General features: G+C 44.2%; 1 protein-coding gene across 2 annotated transcripts in view; it reads right to left on the bottom strand.

Moving 5' to 3' along the window:
* Positions 1 to 16,718, bottom strand: part of SUFU (SUFU negative regulator of hedgehog signaling) — an 83,137-nt gene that overhangs the window by 9,055 nt on the left and 57,364 nt on the right. For both annotated transcript variants that reach the window (XM_041415524.1, XM_041415525.1), the window contains exons 9-10: positions 9,001 to 9,135; positions 7,628 to 7,766 (exon numbers count right to left, since the gene is read on the bottom strand). In XM_041415524.1, the coding sequence (XP_041271458.1) occupies positions 7,628 to 7,766; positions 9,001 to 9,135 (274 nt within the window). The remainder of the gene's footprint in view (positions 1 to 7,627; positions 7,767 to 9,000; positions 9,136 to 16,718) is intronic.

Here is a 16,718-nt window from a genome sequence, read left to right as displayed (position 1 = left end):
CTACATCAGGCCGGCCCTGACACTGTCTGAAAAGGCCACCTTGCTGCCTGAATCCATCACAGCTCTCACTACAGCCTCAAAGATACCAGAATTGCAACAGCTCTGCTGGGAAATTCCACTGCTGCTCTTCCAGGAGATTCACAACCCCCCTTGAAAAAGAGAAACATCCACTCACAGATGCCTCAGGGACCCTATTGCTTCACACCATGATGTTACAATCCCAGAAGAGGAAATATAGGATGAGACTGAAAGATTTTGACCTTGTGGGATCTTTTCATGAAATTCTCAGTCACAAGGCTGATCCCAAGGACCTGAGCTCCTTAGAGCTCAGACTGATGAGACCTATTGTGCAGACAAAGCTTCTTTGATTCAATACATAAAATTTGGCTCAGTTGGGGAAAGGGCTGTCAAGGAAGCCAAGACAACAGGCAAATCCAATTCTTTCAGAGAGAAAAAGCAAAGGAAGAACAGACATTTCAAGGAATGCACTAAGTGGGTGGAAGACAACCTACAAAAAGTAGCCAAAATCAAAGTCTCCTTTGAATGGCAAGGGAGGGGTATTAGGTGGCAGGATAGACAGTCAGTCAGATTAAGAAGGATGAAAGAACCTGACTCATCCAAAACTAGCCTGGACAAAGTACTAGAGAACATGCTGCAGGAGAGTTGACATTGGGAGGATCATCATGTTCTAACGGTGCATTTCTACCCTAGATGAAATGTCTCATTCAACTGTGAGGGAGAAGAACACAAAGGGATAATGCAGTAAGATTTTGGGGAGTGTTTGGGGCACACGATAAACTTACTGGAAAACTGCTAGCTTAGATTTCTAAGACCTGCTCAAGAATCTGGGGGAAGCCACTCAAAACATTCTGAAAAATAATTTCATGAGTAGACATATAAAACTGCTTTGGAGAAGAGCAGGCTGCAGTTGCACACAACTCAGACCAGCTTGTGGGTGTTCCTAAACTCGCCATGCTAGGAATAACACATCTATTCAAGTGTGGGGAGACCAAAAATCAAGCCTGTGTCTTCAAGAGAGGACATGACCCATAGCTACCACTTACAAGTGAGCATCTTCAGCATCAGAGTAGATCTTTCAAATGTTGCTTTGAACCTCTGTTGCTGCCATTATGCCAATGTGCATTAATGATTTAACATGTGGTCTAGCAGAGAGAAGAACCAGATGTGCTCATTTCCAGGGGAATGTCCTGACTCTACCGGAACAAAGTCATTCTCTTGTGCACTCTGTGACTAATTCAGTGTTTTATATGATGTGGAACAACTCCAATTGGAAGAGCTGAGGAAGAACCAAAATACCCTATAGCTGTGGTGCCCATAAAGCAAAGAAGTAGAAATAGGGGTTCAAATTAAAGAAAAGAAATAAAGTATGAGTCTCTCATATCCTACGCGAGCATTATATCCCTTAAATATTGATTAGAGAAGGCAAACTTCTAACACCTCCAGCCCTATTCTGCAAAACCAGATTTTTTTTCCTGTTTTTATTGAAGAAAACTTTCTTATTTCTGGTTTCATTCAACATAAAAGGATTTTATTTCAGCTTTTGGTCTCTTTAAGGCTTTTGTTTCAGCAAGAAAAACTGAAAAATATTTAAAGATTGGGCTCAGTCTGATCTTCTTTCCCAGATTTTTCACTTAGGTTGCCAAACCAAAAGAATGGATCGTCCCCCATGACCCTGCTCACAGTAATCCCCTCTCTGCTGTGACTGCCAGCATAGATAGCACATGTTGATAGCTCCTGCATGCTGGATGCTTCCCACGGCTTCCATGTACCTATCCTGCCTACAGGCACATTTAACATTTTCTATGAAAGGTTTGACCTTGTTGTCCTAAGCCTCAACTTATTTTTCCATGCTGGATGCCTTGTTTTTGATTTTTTTCTAAAGGTTTTTAGGGAAAAAGGAATTGAGAGAGGTATTTTGGAAAAAGTGTATTTTGACAGTACTAGCAAATTCATGTGATAATTTTGTTGGCATGAGAACCACCCCTTACGAAGAGGGTGATGAAGATTAGCAAATGAGTGGTCTGGAGGACAAGGGAAAGTCTTTCTCCTGATCATGAAAATGCTTTGCTAAGTCAGAAGTCTCTGAAAGTACTGTTTGCCCATAGCCTTTATGAGAAATGAAGAGTCCTCCTTCACTGAGCACATCCCAGCCCAAGGCAGCTCTGCCCCAAAATAGGGCAGAGGTAGCTAAGGAGTGATTTTTCCTCTAATCATTCCTCTGAGAGGTGAGGGATTGCTATGTCACCAGGCACATCAGGACTAATGGCAGGGAAACTCTCCAGCACTCTCAGTGTTTCTGCTGGAAATCAGACCATGTGGAGGAGGAGGAGAAGGAATTTTCCATCTTGAATGAAGGGGAGGAGAGGAAAGCAGAGACGGGCCAGGATGAGGGGAAGACGGAGACACAGAAAAACAGGATGAAGGGCAGATCAGATGCCAAAGCTGGGGACAACAAAGGGCAAGGAGTATGGAAAACCCCATTTACACAGCCTTAACATCCACATGCTGTCAGATGGACATTGGGAACCTACTGGCATGGGAGGCGAGCCTAAAGAGGGCCTCCCAGCAGTGCCTGGTGCCAGAGGATAACACCCCACCACTGCTGTGAGACACTCACATTGTGCTGAGAATCAGGGGGTGCCAAGTGCCAATGATCCATAGCCTCCACCTGCCTAACAGGATTAGTCCCAGACCCAAGTAAATTACCTGGAAAAAATACCCTCTGCACTCAGAGATGAGTGACATTGGGCGTACAGAACTTTGGAAATTGCTGCACAGAAACTGTGCCGCGCTAATTTGGCGCCAGCACATGTCTGCCTCATGAAACAAATCTGTAATCACAGGATCACCTGCAGTTTTTCTCCAGGAAGACCTCTGCCCTGTGCAGTCCTCAGGATGGTTCTGCTCACTGAATGCAGCATTAGTCATCATTTCTTTTCATTATCATTCAACTTGCTTCCCCATTCTCTCCTACTCTCTTCCCCTTTATTTAGTATGCTCCATCCAACTACTGCCAGCACGGATAACACTGGAAGTACCTAATCTTACTGTCCACCTCTCTCTCAGCCTCTGACGTGCTTGGCCTCACATTTCTGCAAGGCAGGGAAGTGCTCCCCTCCATACAGCAGATGGGGGATGGAGGCTCAAGGAAGTAGAGACTTATAAGTCGCAGAGAAAACCTGCAAGAGCAGGAAGCTGAAGTCTTTGACCACAGCTCCCAGGCTGAATCCCTGCCCCAAAGAAATCCTTTCTCTCTCCTGACCTGCAAGAATAAATTTTAATCTCTTCCTGAAATTGTTTCTGCTGTTCATTTGTGGAGCTAGAATCCCTGGCAAGCACTGAATTCATTGCATTCTTCACAGGATGACCGGAAGAATGTTCTTCTGAACAGACACAGGAAAATGAGTGAAGAAAAAGTTGAATCTGAATGTCTACTTCTTGTGAGTGCCCATCCCAAGTCTTGCAGATCCCTGTTTTCCAGTCCACTTAGTCCTGTGTAGCACAGAGGTATTCACAAGGGAATTCCTCCTGACCTCCTCTTGTTGCTGGGAACACAGATCAGACTTCAGGTCTTGAGCTGGGCATCCAGAAAATGAGGAACACAAAGTCACTTGCCAGGTAAGAACATTTTAGCTTAAGACTCTGGAACAAGAGTAGTAGAGGCAGGAACAAGACCCAATTCACCAGGGCAGCATTTAACAGGCTTCACTATAAGACTACTGTGATTTTTTTGCAATTGTCTGCCTCATTCATTACACACTTTCCAATTTTAACAAATAAAGTGGAATTCTACAGGAAAGAGTCTACTTTACTCCATGCTCCTGATTCATCCCCTAAACATACTGCATCTCTGTGCAGTGAATAAGGCAAGCACACTCCGTTAAAAATATGTATGATTCTTCAATTAGATATTGCATTGAAATACACATGTGTAGCAGGGGCAAGGCTAAAGTGCAGAAATATTTCTTACATTCTCTGTGCTAGATTTTACAGTTAACGAGGACTCTTTAACTATAGCTTTGTTTTTACTGCACTGCATTGGCTTGTATGTCAGAGTCTGCAGTAGTATCTGATGCGTAGCATGCACGTTGCACATGATCAAAGGCTTGAATGTCATCTTCTTGCCTAGAACAATGACTGCCTAAAGCAGCAGGAGCAGAAATTATCTAAAGGTAGAGTTAAACAAACCTCCTTCTCCCCTCTGGGGAGAGTAAGCAGTCCAGGTGAGCAAGGCAGGAGGGGAGAACAGCCTGCTTTGTGCTAGACGGGCAGAGAGCTCCACATAAAAGCAGAGGAGCTTTGCAGAAGCATGTCCTGACTCCCATCACTGGAGACTTAATGATGGTAATTCCCAAAGGATGATGCATGCTGACAGGCTTTGACACAAACTACCCCAGGATAATATTAATATGTATTAAAGGCTCAGGCAACTTTATTGGGACGGGCTTGATCAGTTACACATTTCAACAGAGCATCTCTATCATCCGTCGGAACAAAAGTAAGGGAGGGAGAGAGAACACACGCACAACCTCACCTTGCTTTGGGAATGTTTTAGAGACAAACAAGGTCAATCTGTGATGAATTGCACACTTGGCACAGCTCAGATGTTGGACCAAGGACGCTCCACCACAAATACGAATGTCACTGTGGGGCAGTTTATGTTGGAGTCTGTCTGCATGATCAGCATCCTTAACCCTCCAGCATGGGCCAGACACCTCCTGCACAGCCTTTCCCTGTGCATCTGGAACACCTACCCCTTGGAAAACAGAGGAGAGGTGCTTAGGAGGCAATGTGGGGGCTCTGCAGTCACAGCACTGGAGGAAGGGGGAGTGGAAGAAAGAACCGCGGAAGCCTTTGATCATGTGTAATGTTAATTCAAGTGTTACACATCAGAGACTTTGCCACAGTAACTAGCATATAAACAGGAGTCTAGTGTTAACAAGGTGGACTTCTTGAATATGTTTGTACATTTCTGAGTTAAAGCAATTTCCCTATTCAACAATACATGACATAGGGGAAAGAGTTCAGAAATAAACCAGCCTAACATGCTTAGACCTTTAATAGAATTTAGCTTCTTAGAACTAATTAAATGTTACTTAAATGGAAAAAAAAAATTCCAAGTACTTGGGAAAGGTGCCAATTTGACAGCTCTGGAGAATGAAATAATCTAATCATCCCCAGAGCATGGGCAGCAGCAGGACAGGCTTCCCCTGCTAACATGCCTCAAACGTGACCTGGAAAGACGGTTGATAGAAATGGGGCGTACAATCTCTCTGGTCTAATGACTCCTTACTTTTTCTGCTGAGACTGCTAAAACGGTTCCTGCTGAGTACCAGCTGTGGTGATGATATGGACACCTGTCTGGTCGGAATGGTGCTGGGACCTGCCAAACTCCTGTCATCTGCTAACCCTCCACCAGAGCCCAGTGACTCTCAGCTCATTGCTCAGCCCGGGCAGCGGGGGCTGATAGACAGCAGCTCTCCAGCCTGTCCCACCTTGGACACGCTCCACTCCAGCCCACAAGATGTAAACAGGAGGTACTGTGTTTAGTCTGCAGGTTTGGGCTCTCACTGCACCAAAGCTCAGGCTCAGGAGAAGTCAGTCTCCGACTGCTGCAGAATTGAGGCCGGGGTTTTGAAAGCTCTTATTTCTACCTTAAGATAGGGGAAAAGTCCACAGGAGGAAAAGCCTGCCATGTCTCCTCTTCTCCACAGTTCCTCCATTTACTTGTCTTTGCAACATGCCTCTGCATTGCAGTAATGTGCTTTCAGCCACCAATTCTCCTTGGAGCTGCTTGCTGTGCCTGGAGTCCCAAGCAACGGAGGAGGAAAATCCTCTCTGGGCCTTGATGTGAAAGCTTAGCAGGGCTTGCCAACTCAGCCAGCCCAGGCTGCAATGGACTAAACCAAACACAACTCTCCTTGGAAATTTTATGCACCACAACTTCTTTTACTTCTGAAGCAAAGCCACACAAACCTCCCCCTCCCCTGCCCCCAACACCACAAGGAACGGCTGAGCACGGATCAAGTCTTCCCTTGCATACTAAGCCAAGAGTCTCAGACACTCCCACATCTCACAACCGGGTGCTACTCCTGTTGTCCCAGGCTGCTTTTAGCCTCCCTTCCTCCCCCCTTCATCCTGTACTCAACACAGGACAGGGCAGGGGCCAGCAGCAGAGCTGCTTATGGCAGATAAGAAGATCCAATACATTGGCTTTGTGTAGGAGACAAGCAAGGGAACTTGCTTCTCCCTACCATCTGAGCCAGCAATTCTTCACCTTTCCATGCCACCTACTCCAAAAATCTTGCACGTTTTTCAGCACCAAAATAAGAGGCATGAAAACAGCCAGGTTCGTAAGGGTTAACATGTCTGTATGGTGACATAATTATTGCCATTCTTCACTGTTTAGAGGTTACCTGACTACTCTACACATCAATATATTTCGAGATGTGATGCAAATGCAAACAAACACTCATGTTTGGAGTTAACACAGTCACAAGATCCTGTGTATCATGTGTTGGCAAGCACAGGAACAAACAGCAAATGACCCACCCTTAAACCTGACTCTTTGCTGTTAATCATTATAGGAGCATCGCACTTTCCAGTCAGAACAATCAAAGCTCTTTGAAAATCCCTACACGAGACGGTTCTGGCCAAGATCAGCCCCTTTACAAGTCATACAGAATCCAAGGTATGATGTCCTCCAGACATATGAATGCAGGCTGCAGAATGCCTTGAAAACAAGCATTGGAAGGCTAACTGCAACACTGCAATGGTGAAACAACCCCCTGTCTTCAAAACAGAAGGGGAGGCAGGAATGCCACAGTTATAGTGAAGGCAGAGACATACTGCACACATAGTCCCTCAGAAATGTTTTTTTCTGCATTAACACATTCCCTCAAGACATTTTTTTCACAATATGCTTATAACCATAAAGAAATTCAAGAGCAGAACAGCACTACACTGTCAGATCATTAGTGCATCACTGCTCTAGGGCTGACCCTCAACTCCAAGCAGATGGGGATTTTCCAGGGAAAATCTGTGACACCAAGAATATGTGGGTGCAAAAATGTGTGGGTGCTTCAAGCAACCACAAGATTTTATCAAAGAATCAATAGAAAAGAGCTAAAACTGAAAGGCATTGCTCTCTGTGCTGCTCTCCCGTTAGGGATGATCAAACTGAGATCTTGGCTCTGCAGGATCACAGTCCCACAGCTTTCTAGCTCTTCTGCCCTGGCTCCATTCTTGGTTAGGTCATTCCTCTCTGCCTCCCCAAATTCCTTTCTGGAAAAAATCAAGAATAAATACAGCCTGTAAAGTGTTCACTGACTTCAGGAAATGGATATTACTGTATTCATAGATGATGTCTGAATTTTCCAGTCAATTATCTTTTTGATTTCCACTAATACAAATAGCACAAATAGCAGCATTTCACCATTACTTTTTGAGGCCATAATTACTGAAAATATTGTGCAAGAGCAATGAGAGATGTTGCAGCAGAAAATACAGGTTTGTTACACTTTTAAACAACATAAGCCCTTAGCAAGATAATTTTTAGGTCGCAGTAAAGGAGGAAAGGGGAAAATCAGGAGACAGGCTATCTTACTTGTAACCAAGGTCCATGGGCTGCATAGGGGTGCTCTTCTGTAGCAAAGGCTCCTTCTACTCCCGTTGATACAAATGTGATTGCTGTATCTCCTGTAATACTTTTATATGTAAAGTGCCGTCCATGTAAGAGCCTTCCCCTGGGAATTAAACACATGTGCATGAGTTGAGAGGGGGTGCACAGCATTCAACACCACGAGATACATCACTATTGTTTCTGCCATCAGCAGGGGAAACTACTTTGAAGGCAGCAAATATTTATTTTTCAGGAATATAGGAAAGATTTGCTTCAAAAAGCAGGTGATAAGACTCTTTCTGAGGAAGGGAGCTACCCTTCATCTTCCTCCTTAATCTCAGGACCTTGTTACAGAGCTAGAACACATCTAAATCCCACTTCATGCCTATTCCCATGATGAGGTGCTGATGTATGTAAAGGCAGGGGACTGCCAGTTTTCCACCAAGGTGGAAACTACAGAAGAGAATCCAGACTCCACATTGCGTGGGACTGTGAAGATGCATTTCTAAGAAGGCTCATTGCTGTGACAGTACCTAGTAATCACAGAGTCACAGTTGCTTGGTGAGTTACTGCTGGTCAGATGAGCTAACTGATCAGGACAGACTGTTCACACATTTGTGATGTAAAATAAAATATGTTTGCATTAACTTTCCCATTGGTTTCTCAACAGGCCCAGGCAAGTGTGCACCTGCTGCTGATAACTCTGATACTACCAACATGTAACTCATTAAGCTAAAGTAACACAATCACCTACAATCATTTGTCTTGACATGACAGTTCATTTTTATCTTAAGATACTAGAACATTTGCACAGGGATTTTTAAAAATAATGCTGGCTGAAATTATGGAAAACTAGAAGCCAGTGATATGCACAGACTGAACCTTCAAAAGAAAATGTGTATAGCATGCACACAATGTGTTGCTCCTTCAGTCATGTGACATAATTTGTCTAAAACCCACACTTGTATGCATAAACTGATTGCAAACAGGTTTTGCACAACCACTTATCTGAGTCCAGAAGTCAGAATGAATAACTTAAGGGATTTCTTTGACAGAGTATGTTGAGACATCCCTTCTTTATCACAGGGTTGCATTAGACTAATAAAAAAACCCCTATACTAACCCTGTCCTGCTTCAGCACTCAAAAGACACTGGAGGACGTAAAAAGAATGAGAAACAATCTTAACACGATGAGCACAGAATCATGCAAAGAATCATCTGTTTTTAATGTGTTTTGGCAAAATATCTAAGCTCTGGCCTTTACAGACCCATTGCATGCATGTCTGTATGGTGAAACAATGCCACAAGGCAAAAGAAGCATGTTAGCACAGGCTGTGGAGGAGGATGGCTTCACTCACCTTAGACAGAGGGGGATGAGCGCTCCGGACTCCTGGTTAAATTTCAGGTGCACGCTCTCCAGCTGCCTCGTGCGGATCAGCTCATGAGGAATGATGGCTGCTGAGCTCTCGCTTTCCAAACTGTCCTTACGGCTTCTAAGAGAACAGACAAAATGCACATATTCAGGATTCCAGTACTGTGTGCTATTTTGATTGCAAATATGGAAGGATATGGGAAAAAACTGTTACGAAGACAAAGACACATCTGAGTTTTCACCACTCTCTGCAGAGACACAGCCTCACTCAGGCTACCAGTCCTAGCATGCAGCTCTTCACCTTGATTTGACAACCTAGGATCTGAATTGATGTATATACATGGTGCATCCCTTCCCAGTATTAAAAAAAAAAAATTCTGGAAAGAACTGCAGCAAAGCTGAAGTCTCCAAACACTATGGTTTGGATTAATTACCAGGTGTGTCCTTCCTCCTGCTTTTGATTATCTTCACGATTTTTCAGGTAGTGGCCTGCAGGAATGACTAGTCCAGTCCTTTGTGCGTTTTTTTGCACAGTTCAACCAAAAGGCTTTGAGAATCTCCTGGTTCCACCAGCACCAAGTGCAACAGCCAAAAGACAGACTCTCCCCATGTGACAAGTAGGAGATTCACAGATTCTTCTCCCTTGTAAGTCGGGCTGCTTTAGGACAATGGCAACTTTGCTTTCTTATTCTTTCATTTCTGCAAGACCAGCATATTCTGAAGCTACAACACGGTTATGTTGTTACATGATTAGGAACTTTGCCAGACCAAATCCTCTAGATAATAAAACAATCTATTTCAAAATACTTGACCATAAAGACTTTATATGTTCAAAGAGCACCAGCATGATCTCTTACTTGACAGTCTGGAACAAAGAATAAAGGACAGGATGGGTTATGACTTTAATGGATGACATGGATTGATGAGAAGTGTCTGATAAGTGATTTATATTCTTGCCACCTGGCATTCCACAAGAATTTAATAGAGGTAAGACTTTGTTAAGATAGTTTCTACAGTACAGAATCGCCAGAGGAGAGGGACAGGGAAAGCAGGAGGGCACTGAGATTCCACATTGCAGCGTACCTCCACTGTGCCACAAGGACCAAAGCCAAACAAGGCTAGCAAGCTGTGGCTCCACTTGAGAGCACTGTTAAAACAAGCCTGAATCCTTCTTCCATCCAAGCTGAACTGTCTTTAGTGTACATCTGGAAATGATTGTAAAGAATCAGCTTCACCCTCATGAGCTGACCTAGATGACACCTTCACTTGATTTTACCTTTGAGAGCTGTCCCAAAATTACTCCCACCAGCCACACATATAGTAGTGCAGTTCAGTGTGAATTCCAGCGCAGATCAGCCTGTTGCTTCTGCCAGGTCGCCTAGTCCCACGTGAGCCCTTCACCCATGCTGCTGAGCTGCCCACTCTGAAACAGCTAAACTCTGATATCTCATGGTCCAACCTGCAAATACACTGCATGGCCAGGTCAGAGACATACAGAAAAAAAGATACCAGAGCAGCTCAGCTCTCTGCAAGATAAAAACTGTAAAATATGTCCCATTTTCATCTTTAGCAACATACAAAAGTAGCAATGTATCCAGTAGGGACACGGTACATCAGGATACAGCTTATGCATAGGGTGGGCTGATGGACTGACAGTGAGCAGAGTGTCAGTTTAGTGGGTTAACCCTGAAGCAAAGACACAACATGCTTTGTAGTCTATGTGTGGCACTTAAAGTGGTGTTTAATCTACTTCAGCAAACATTTTATAGCTCCTTCTAGGTGGGGTCTTCAAAGAGTGGAGCAGGCCAGCATTTTTCAGGCTGATTACCTGAGAAGTGCAGTTACAGTTGATTAATGATCAGTTGACCTTAAGCTAAGCTTTGTCTCAACTTCCTTATCAGATCTTATATACACAGTGAGCTGTGGGAAAGTCAGCCTGTGGTCTACAGCTTCCAATCATTCATTTATCAGCCCCTACCAAAAGGGTCAGCCATTAGCAACGCATGATTTTCAAGCAAGCCATAAACTTGCATTCCTAAATGCAGTTCCACAGTTTAGGCACTGTGGAGTGGATCAGGAGTTTTACAGCAATGTTACTGCTACAGACAAGAGACTGTGCCCTGCTCACCTGGACTGCCCAGAACAGCCTCACAGGCAATCCATGGTGTAAGATTTGTGCTTCAGCAGGACAGCTCCCCACAACCCTGGGCTCCAAATCTCTCCCAGCTAAAGGCAGGTTTTTAGGTTTCCACCATGCTAGCCAGCTGCAAGCACAATGGGGCTGCAGTCCGGAGGGGAAACAGCCTCCAGTTGTTAATGCAATAATAGGAATGATGGCAGTAATTCTGGAGGCAGGGGGCAAAGCTTTCTGAGTCTTATTAAAACCAACAAATGCTGTTTGTCATTACATGCTCAAGAGAAGATGTTGACTAATGTATAACTATCAAATGGAACTGTCATGACTTTACGGCTGTCAATAATTATGACTTCACATTAATAAGTAACCAGCCCTTCTGTCAAAAAAGGTGAAGCAAAATGGTAGTTAATACTGTGAATGACATGAAAGGATTAATCCTTTCCAAAACACTCATACTCTGTGTCTCTTGTTTCTCTTCAGAGGAGCTCACACCATTTCAGGTATTTAAAATTAAGGGTGAAACTCCAAGAGCAGAAACCAAATAACCTTCTGTCTAAGGTAGACCTTTCTAAACAAGAATTGTATATAGTGGAATGCACATAACACATCAGGAGGTTACGGTTCCATCACAGTGACTAAGAAAGACCCATTAAAATTCTCTCTTTGGGATTGGAAATCCTCGTGCTGACCCTCCCAAAAGGTGATCACCCAGATGAAGGGTCAGCAGGACCTCTCAGTTGCTATTAATAAAAAGATCATATAGTAACACACATTGACATCCACAGCTTGTAGTTTTCAGACTCAGAAAAAAAAAGTAGAAAAACTTTGCTTTCTAACACTAACATCCCTGGTTTTACGACTGTCAGTTAACTGTAAGTCTTTGCTTCCTCCACCCCATCACCAAATAAATCAGCAGCAAGAGTCAGTGGAGTTTTACTTGTTATGACTAAGATCTAGCTGACTATCACAAAAAATGTTGCAAACTTTGTCTATGCCAGATTTAATACTTAGTCCAACCCCCACAAAAAAATTCATGTTTCTCAGTGTCCAGAAAAAACAACTCTGCAAAAGCCAGGGCTGCTGCATTAGGAAAGGCAGCAGATTTAAATGGAAGCAGCATGCCGGAAATGCCCCAGTTTAAAGACTGCACATCTAGTGTTTTGTGAAACTGGAGGGGAGTTGGAGGAGATTAAAGCGCATTTCCCTCTGATTGGGAGCTTGTGGGAGGTGTAAACGTGGGCAGTTGTCAGATTAATTCTTTAGATGATTACATTCTTTTTGTTTCTTTAAAGCTGTTTGTAGTTGGGTTTGATGTCTCCTGTTCTGGGCAAGTGTATTGCTGCAGTTACCAAGGTGACTTTAGCTGACTTTCAACTATTTTTTCCAGCTTCAGTTTCTACCAGTAGTCTGCTTCTGGGTGGAGGAGAGAGGGAGGAAATTATGTTTGTTGTTTTTTTGTTAAGTCTCATGAATGCTGATTAACATGAACTTAACCAAAGCCATACTTGATTTTTTTTTCTCTTTTTCTAAGAAAGAGAGGGTGATCAAGCCATTGTAAAGGTGTCCAGTGTGGCCTGCAGCTTCCCCAGATCTGTCAACAAGGGGAAAGGGCCTGAGGAGACTCGACATCCCAGTGTGCTGTGCTCCTTCTTGATGTGAGAAGGCCACACGCTGGAACCTGTAGCCTCCCGGGGGCCTTCTCTTTGTATTAAAGATGAGGGTGGCTGCAACCTGCTTAATTTGATGCCAATTAGCAGCAGCCCGTGGGGATCCTGGAAAATTGCCAATGCAATCACTAGGTTGCACAAAGTTTGGATGTCCCCTCCTTATAAGTCATGTTTATAGCAACTCCTCAAGCAACCACTGGCAGTTATTTTACGGGATTCAAGAATAACCAGGTTGATTGGATTAAGAAAGGTTTATTTATTCTTGCATTTGCGCTTCGCTTTATGATCAGAGCGCTTGATCTCATGGATCTGTCAAGGAAGGAAGTCTCAGTTCCCCTCCAAGCTCTGTTGCTGATATGGAGCATAATTTTGCTGCATTTCCAAGCGACCCTGCCAGGTATCAAAATCACAAAGGACAAGCTGTTGGAAGCTGGCCATGGCAGGGGCTCTTTCCAGGAGAGGGTGCCCACTGCCTTGCTGAAGTTAGTTTCTGTCATTGCTCCTTGCTCTCTCCATATAAAATTCAGTACTGTGAGTTAGCAAATGCAAACCATCAGCGCAGGCTTGCACAGCTGAGAGAGAAAGGTCGGGCCACTTTTCCTTTCTTCCCCTCCCGCCCCCTCCTTCCACTCCCCCTTCTTCCCTTTCCAACCGTGGCTGTTTCAAACCTCCTCACTCCCTCATGAAGATATGGTCAAAGATCACTTAAGTGCCAACAATCTTTCAGTCTCTTTCCCACAGTTTCCCCTGAAGGGCAAACCAGCAGCTGTGGGAAAGAGCCCTAAGCACCTTGGCACACAGAGTTACAGCACCCGTCAGGCACGCACAGAGGCAAGGGCAGAACTGGGGAGGACGTGGTTACACAGCTCCTGCCATGGTCACACTGAGACAAGCCTACTTCGAGTGCTCAGACTTGGGTGCTCCTCAGCCTGGTTAAACAGGATGGTGACGATGTTCTGTGTGCATTTCCTGGCAGGGAAGGGCTGCTAGGACAATGCCAGTAGCAACAATCTTCTTGCCACTCACATATCCCTTTGGAAAGCTGCATAATAACCACTGTCAGAGCTTGCAGGGGCCAGACTGTTCCAGGACCTGCAGCTGAAGTGGAATTGAGAGATTTAGGCTGTGCCACTGGCACCCCGCAGACTCATGAGCAAAGTCAAACCACTCTTTTATTCTTCAGGTTCCCTGTCTGTAAAACTGAGACATTTTTCCACATAGGGACATTGCAAGGATTAAGTCAATGTTTGCAAAGCACTTTCGGATTCTTAGATGGGCAAAACTATGCAGGAGTGCAAATTATTAGCATGGTGACTGCTTTGCACTTCTACTGACACTGGGTTTCCAGACATTTACATTTCTAGTTTGCAATCTTGTCACCCACCACTCAGCCTCACACTGAGAGACACTCCCTAAAGTATATTGCCTCCCTCCATTCAGCATTCCTGACTCAACCAGGACACCACTGAATGGCGACTCGATGAGGGAGCATGCCTAAATAAGCAGGACTGGATTGGAAACTTACTGCTTAGTGGTTGCAGAAACAGAAAGCCTAGCCAGAACCAGACAGCTTCAGAGAATGCTGAAATGCTCCTCTTTATATAAAGTTTGCCTCCAAGAACTGAAGACAGGAAACCAGCTACAAAGGCAACAGCTCCCCTCTGCCCAAGTAAAGCAGAATGAAAACCCAGTGCAACTGGGAGAAGCAAAGTGCAGACTCGCCTCCAAGCAAATCCTACATTTTGGTATTACTGTCAGAGCTTCCTCAGAAACGCTGCTCAGATGGAGCTTGTTAATGTGCATTAACCCAGTGCTGCTCCATCCATGTGCCCTATTTACCAAGAACTCCAGGAGCAGCGGACTCCAGCCCTGGAAGCAGTGCCACTATTACTCATGTGCTCCAAACCAGGCACACCATGTGATAGTCTGGGGTTATCCCAGGAGGAATTCTGGAGTGACACAACTCCTCCCTCTTCCCATGAGGGAAGGGCAACCACCTGAGATGCTCAGAGTGCAGAACTCCAGCAGGTCACTGCCAGGACAGTCCTGCCAGCCCCACCTGCCGGAGGGTTGTTCCCTACTCTGCCAGGAACCTGACTTCATTTCCCTGCACAGCTGGAAACTGTTCAGGGCTGGATGGAATTAGCACATGGCTACAGGGCTACCATATGTTCAGGTTTCCCTAGACTCAAACTGTCTTTCTGCCTAGAAATTGAATGCAGATGGGACTTGAGGTCTCTGTGGGTCCCTGGACAAATGGGACATCATACATAAGGGACCAGCACAATTACCTAGGAAATCCCAGACAGAAATATGAGAGTCAGGCATGTGAACCACACCTCTTGATCCTCCTTGAGAAGGGGGAGAGTTATAAAGAGCAGAGACATGATGGAAAAGCCTTATCAAAGTAATACAGACTTTGGAGACCCTTTTCTATCACTCAAACCTAATGTTCAGACACTGGGTTTGCGTGGGCACTACCTGAATTCTGGCACAATGAAATGCAACAACCATAGATAATTTTAGCTTCAACACATTCAGTAATGCAGTGTGCTAGCACTAGGTTTCTACTCCATGCCTCAACTCACAGTAGAACAGTCTGAGTCAGCCAAGAGGCAGAAAAACATCAATTTCAGCAATGCTGCATGATCAAGGGGGCCCTTGAGGGGTGGAAAAGGTCAAGAATTCCCCTATCCCAATGCTGGCTCTCACTGCAACTGTGGCAAATTAACTCTGCTGTCCTAATCTGTAACATGGAGATACTACTCACCTACTGCACAGGAGAGCACAGAGCTAATTACCAGCGACAACCAAAGACTCGGCCCCAGAAATTATTACATCAAGAAATTAAGTAGTGATCGAAGCAAGACTCCACAAGTGTCACTGAACTTTGACATCTGGAGCTTCCAGCCCACTGAGGGCTTGACAGCAGCAGTGTTTAGTCTGACATTTAAACATCCCCTACGGGTAACAGTTCTCTGCATCCAATAAGAGTCAATCTGCAGGATTCAGAAGACTGGCAGCCTTGCTTTTCTGTGTGTCTCAGTAGCACCTACTAAGCTGATGGGTCCTAAGAAACAAATAACGTGCCACTGAAATGCACACTGGTATTCATGCATGTCTTATTTCTCCAAGTGGTAATTGAGAGTATTCAGTTACCTATGTTCAAAATGATTAGTCATGTTTCCAGAGATTAATTCACATGTTCTTTTGTTAATACGTACAAACTGATTTAATGGCTGCTTATGAACTGAGCCAACAGTCATTTTGAGAAACAGATGTCCAATGCAGTTTTAAGCTTTAAGTGTGCTTTTATTCATATCCTTAGGAGAAAAAGGGCTACACAGTCTACAGTAATAACACTAATGAATCAAAGTACTACAGCTGCCCAGCAGGGTTTTGACAGAAACCAGCTTTTTTTCAAAGAAACTTTTTTAGGACTTTGGGACAGTGAACAACTGGTAATATGCATGCTTAACATGTCAGTATATGTTTTCCTGGAGCCAAAACACTCAAGCCCTATCTGCAACCAAATCAAGCCCTATCTGCAACCAAATAATATGAGGTTTTTGCATAAGCACTGAAAACTGTAACTATACAAGGACTGGGAAATCTACATGGAATCGGGATCCTCTACATTTTATACAAATAAATATTCAAAAGCTTCAGTGTTTCTGATACTATTTGTGATGCTGAATGCAGAACAGGTTGTCTGCTTTAAACCTTGATAGATTATTGTGTGTGGGTGGTAGGGTTAGGATAAAAGAAAGGGAAGAAAGCTACTAGGAAAGCAGTTGGTGGTTGCAAATCCATGATAAATAAACAGCACATTCCTCTTCTGCACCTCTTAGAGTCTGTGTCAGACTTTAACATCCTACTGTCAGTTGGGTGCAAATTTGA

Source organism: Onychostruthus taczanowskii, unplaced genomic scaffold (assembly GCF_017590055.1).
Source record: "Onychostruthus taczanowskii isolate IOZ18803 unplaced genomic scaffold, ASM1759005v1 scaffold5, whole genome shotgun sequence".
Classification (NCBI taxonomy): domain Eukaryota; kingdom Metazoa; phylum Chordata; class Aves; order Passeriformes; family Passeridae; genus Onychostruthus; species Onychostruthus taczanowskii.
This window is presented reverse-complemented; position numbering and strand designations above follow the sequence as displayed.